The sequence below is a fragment of the Anarrhichthys ocellatus genome, unplaced genomic scaffold, assembly GCF_004355925.1.
Source record: "Anarrhichthys ocellatus isolate YVR2014 unplaced genomic scaffold, GSC_Weel_1.0 scaffold3473, whole genome shotgun sequence".
NCBI classification, from domain to species: domain Eukaryota; kingdom Metazoa; phylum Chordata; class Actinopteri; order Perciformes; family Anarhichadidae; genus Anarrhichthys; species Anarrhichthys ocellatus.
In genome coordinates this window covers 1-5649 of record NW_022283447.1, presented here as the reverse complement: position 1 = coordinate 5649, position 5649 = coordinate 1, and the positions used below count along the sequence as shown (strand labels likewise).

The 5649-nt window shown below is 42.1% G+C and overlaps 1 protein-coding gene across 1 annotated transcript; it reads right to left on the bottom strand.

The window, feature by feature from the left end:
* Positions 1-6: 6 nt before the first annotated feature.
* On the bottom strand, positions 7-5642 carry LOC116378957 (long-chain-fatty-acid--CoA ligase ACSBG2-like). The gene is made up of 10 exons (XM_031840863.1): positions 5469-5642; positions 5297-5377; positions 4881-5030; positions 3825-3992; positions 3560-3741; positions 2935-3168; positions 1315-1532; positions 877-1016; positions 548-791; positions 7-213 (listed from the first exon to the last, which is right to left on the bottom strand). Exons 1-10 carry the CDS (start codon positions 5640-5642, stop codon positions 122-124), a joined length of 1683 nt encoding a protein of 560 aa, XP_031696723.1. The 3' UTR covers positions 7-121.
* Positions 5643-5649: the final 7 nt, after the last annotated feature.

Here is a 5649-nt window from a genome sequence, read left to right as displayed (position 1 = left end):
ATTTAAACCTCTTTTGCACTTTAAACATGCAGGTAAAAAGAGATTTATACATTTCTCAACATGACGTCTGGGCACAATACAAACGTGCCCCAGGTATTATCTCATCTCTGTGCAGTACAGTCTACTGTCTTTCCGTGGCCACTGCATACAATTCATTTATTTCCTCCTGGTACATCTTCACAGCAATGGGCCTCCTCAGTTTCAAGGTAGGTCCTGCACAGATGGAAAAAAGAAAAAAGCAGGTTAATTAAATCTAAATCTCAAGCTTAAATCTCTGCTGAGCGACACTCACACGGTGACAACATTTGACCCACTGTAGCTTTAAAAATATCTCAGAGGGAGAGATTCAAACGGTACCAATCAGAGTTCACTGGAATGCTTTCTGGCATGCGGCACAGTCACAAGCCTTGTCTGATTACGACATGACCCTGATTGAAGGCTAATTAAACTAGATTACAGCAGTAGTGAATATTACCTTAACTATAATGTTGTGTGCAGATTTTGCTATTTGAATACCAAAAGAAGGAAGCAAAGCAAAATAACTCACCTAGTTCACCTCCACTGACAGAGAAGTCTCGCTCCAGTATCACCCACTTCTGGATCTTCTGGGCGTTGGACGTTGCTCTGGCGTTGGAGCGGTCCATGCCTTCCTGTATGGCTTGGTAGAGCGCCGGCTCCTTATTGGCTACGATCTCGGACACCTTGGTGGCTGTGACGTTGTGCTGCTGGCAGAATATCAAAGCCTCGGGGCTCAGCTCGTCTGTGGGCTCACCGCTGTCATCCACCACACACTGTGGAAATAGAGAAGGGACATTATTGTGTTTGTTTGATTTATTCAGTAGCTGTGACTGCGTGCAGGAATGGAGGCCCGGTTACTTTGAGCGTGAGCAGCATGGAGAGGAACTTCAGCTTGTCTCCGATCAGCATGGCGTTGCTGATGATGGGCACCTCGGCCTTCACTGAATCCTCGATGGGCACAGGAGGGATGTTCTCTCCACCTGCAGTGATGATCAGTTCTGTGCAAAAAAGACAGTTTAGTTTCAAAAGTGTGTCACCTGTTTGACAATGTTCAGAGTCCAACGTTATAACTAAACTAAGCAAAATGTACCAAAATTATGAAAAGTATAACTCTTTGTTCTGCAGAATAATACATATTATATTATGACATTATTAGATAAATGTTAATACTCATGCATCAATTAATAAGCAGCTTTTTACTTTTTACTAGCTGGTGGAGGTCAACATTATATACAGTTACATAGTGTAGTCCTGTGGATCAAGGGGTCAGGCCCCTCCAAAGGGACAACAGCTTACCCTTGATCCTTCCTGTGATGTACAGGAAGTCATTCCGGTCGTGTCTTCCCAGATCTCCAGAGCGCAGCCAGCCGTCCTGGTCGAGAGCCTCCTCTGTTTTTTCCGGCATGTCCAGGTAGCCCATAAAGACGTGCCGACCCCACATACATATCTCTCCACTCCCGTCCTCATCTGGGTTCCCCAGCTTCGTCTTGCTGCCTGGCATCACTTTTCCACAGCTGGAGAGACAAAACACAAGTCAGCAACATGCTGATTTAGACCTGAACTGACCAACGGTTGTGCTACAACTGCACCGCTACTTTAAAGTTTAATACAAAAAAATAAGATATTACAATGTCAGTACACTATGAAAAACATTTTCATGCAAAAATATACAAACCTGGCTGATTTGTGATTAATTAAACCAGTGGTTCCCAACTTTTTTGACTTGTGACCTCTAAAAAACAGATGAATGTCTGCTTCCAAACCCTCAAGAAAAGTTATAATAATAATAGTTTCGCATAGCCAGACTTATCTCTACAGCGCTGTGTCAGCGCAAAAGAAATGTCTAGTTCCACAAATTATCATTCATGGTATAGGAGAAAAAAAAGCTCTGGCTTGTTTGTATTTCTTTAAACCAATCACAATCATCTTGGGCGACGCTAAGCACAGGATGCAATGACGGTAAATAAATAGTACAGATAGAGGAAGAAGAGGAGGATACTGTGTGAGATACGCGGCCAATGACAGACTTACACCCATACTCTACATGCGGTGAGTTGAACTATGATATTAATAACAATAATAATAACTTTATTGTTTTATCATTGTTCATGCAAAGATGCAGCCCAAAGTGCTTACAAAATGAACTGGAACACAAACATCCCAAATACTGGAGGAAGATGTTGCACACTGCAGTGAGGAAACATCACAAACCGGTGCTAAACGTCACATGGAATTCACCAGTTATTAGGGAGGGATCCTCATTTTACCATTATCCCGACTCTGTTGCAGGACAATCTTTGTCAGTTGCACATCCCCAACTCCATCTGTCGGTAGATTAAAGACTTCCTGTCTGACACTGAGCAACGCTTGATGCTGGGGAAACATGTCTCAGAGTCCCGGACCATCAGCACCGACCGGTTCCCCTCAAAGCTGCATTCTCTCCCCTCTGCTCTTCTCCCTTTGCATCAACAGCTGCACCTCCAGTCACCAGTTCGTCAAGCTCTTGAAGTTCATGGACGACACCTCATTGGACTCATCTCTGTTGCGGATGAGTCCGCCCACAGGTGGGTGATTAACCATCTGATGACAACTCAGAGCAAAAAGTCTAAAGACAGTGGAAGTTGTGGATTTTAAGAGGAGCGCAGCCCCAGTCGCCCCTATCACCCTATGTGACTCCCTAGTCGACTTTGTGGAGTCCTTTAGCTTCATGGGATCGGTCATCAGCCAGGACCTCAGGTGGGGGCTGAACATCAGCTTGCTCATCATCAAAACATTTGTAAAATCTGTGAAGTTCCACTTTAACTAAAACTTTCACTGGAGAGAAAATTATAAACAGGTTGTCACAGTATTCTCACATCCATATCAGCAACACATTTTAATCATAGTTGAAATGTTCCATAATGCTTTGCTGCTCACCTTGTGAGGTGGTAATAGGTGTCAGTGGAGATGGTGTGTGGGCAGGAGCTTTCACTCATACCGTATAGCTCCAATAAAGGGATGTTCAGGCTCATGAAGAACTCCATAGTATCTTTGGTGATGGGGGCAGCGCCCGTGAAGCATAACTTGCAGCGGTCTAGGCCCAGCGAATCACGGACCTTCTTAAAGACCAGATTATTAGCCAACATGAAGCCCCAGGGCACCTGGTTCTGCCTGTAACCAAAAAGATAAAGTCAAATTTACACCCATTGTTTGTTTGAAGTTAAGATTTGTTAGGAATTAAGAACTGTGCCCCAAATGAAATATTACCAACATGGCAATGTTGCTCTGTCTGTTTGCCCCAGAAACAAATAACTATTGGATGTATTGCCATTATATTTGGTACAAACATTCATGTCTCTCTGAAGATAATTTGCAACCACTTTGGTTATTTCCTGACTTTTCATATAGCGCCATCATTAGGTCAAAATGTCAAACACCACTACAGAAGCATGCAGAGCTAATGTCCTTCCCATCAGCCTCAGCGGTTCTTTGTGTTTAGTGCTAATTAGCAAGTGTTAGCACGCTAACATGAATTCTAAAGGAATCTTTGCTGCTGTCTCACCTGTTCATGACACTGTAGTTGTACCGCAGGCCAATAGACTTGGCCCAGCCCGCCACTCTCCTCTTCATTGGGGATGCCTTGGCCCCAACAGCTTTCATTTTCTCCTGCATCTTCTCCCACACTCGAGGAACCCCCACGAAACAAGTTGGACGAACTTCTTTAAGTGTATTTACTAAGGAGCCCTGGAAAAATGATTGGGGATTAGAGTAAAAATAGTAAACCACCATTAATAATTCTATGTTTATACAACAGTAGGCATCCTTACCTTGAGGGCGTCTGGCTCTGCAAAGTAGGTGGTCATGGCACACAAAATAGACATCCACATGTCAACTAGCTGGGCGGCCACGTGGCTGAGCGGCAGGTAACTGACCATCCTCTCCTCAGTGTGCTTTAAGTTGAGCATGGAAGCTGCCCTGTGGACCGTCCATGTCAGCTGCATATTAAAGAGGAGCCAGAATCAGAGTAATTTACTCAAATATCTTTCTTTAGTTTCCACAAAACAAGTTAGCAAACACATTGTTCACACAGACTGTTATCAGCATCTTATAAAACTCTCTGGCTGAGCCAAGAGTAGTAGGGTTTAGTTGTTTCAGTTTGAGGTTTTGTCTTCACATCCACCAGCCAGTGTTTATGAGATGGTGGTGCAGTCTTTCGTTCCAAAAATCCTCTTGAAGGAGGCAGGAAACAGTGAGTTTTGCAATAGGTGTCTGGTCTGGGTGCTACCTGTCTGATAGTATTTGATGTGTTAGCATATAATACATACACTGTTTTTGGAGTTCCCCAGGGCTCTATGTTGGGTCCTCTTCATTTACATAAATAAACACTTTATTTGTTGCTGTTAAAATGCTCTAGTATCTCCCAAAAGAACAACTTACCTTTATTCAGCTGTGTTTTTTAAAATGTTTTTCTTTCTTCTGCAATACAAGTTGATTTGCTGTTTTCTATCATATGTGACCATAATAACTATATATTTGTTATTATTTTATTGTATTTTACTTCAATAGTGAAGAAATGGTAGATATTCTCTGGTTCCAGCTTCTCAAGTGAGATGATTTGCTTTTCTTTGTCACATATCATTGTTAATTGAACATTTATAGGTTTGGGACTTTTGGTCGAACAAAACAAGAGAATTGAAGATGTCATCTTAGGCTCTGGAAAGTTGTGATGTGCAGTTTTCAGGAGTTTTTAAATAATTAATTGATTATTAGATTAATTGATGGTAAAAACAATTGTCAATCAAGCCCTAAGAAGGAATGATATATAAATAGTTAAAATATAATAAAAGCTAAGAAAAGGAAAGTATTTTGTCCAGATAACTTACATTATCATGGCTCAACATGCATCCTTTAGGGTTGCCAGTGGTTCCAGAGGTAAAGATGAGAGTACAGCACTCGTTGGCCCGAAGACTGTCAATCACAGCATTTAGCTGCTCGTCGGGCACATCCTCTCCCAGCTTCATGAACTCTGCCCACTACACAAATACAGAGATAATGTTAAATAAAGTGAGTCTAAATCCAGACTGAACTGAACTGCATCTGATGTAGTGCAGTTTAATACATTTGAGGTCAGTCACATGTATTTGATTACAATTCTTAAACCACAAGTAAGATAATATGATTGCATTACAAAGGTCAGTGGTGAAACTGTAGGCATCACATGAAGAATTCCGTTTAGATCAGATTTTCTACAACCATGTGACTTATCTGCTACATCAATATGTTTGCTGAGCAAACGTACTGTATACAGGAATGGTGCTTTCTGCTGCAGCTCGCCTTTGTACTGGACAATGGCTTTCAGATGAGGTAGATGATCTTTAACCTGTTGAGGAAATACAAATTAAACAATATGAGGACAGATGTTTTTCTAACTTTACCAATAGTTATTACAACACTCTAATAAAGCTCCTGACCTGCAGGATTTTGTCGAGCTGTTTCTGGTTCTCCACTACCAGGATGTTGGCCTCACTGCTGGCAGCCACATACTGACAAGCTTCGGGCGAGTTGGTGGTGTAAATTCCAGTTGCCAGACCCCTATGGAATAAATCAGATATAAGAGAGTAAAATCCTCTGTTGAATGCACACATTTCCTTG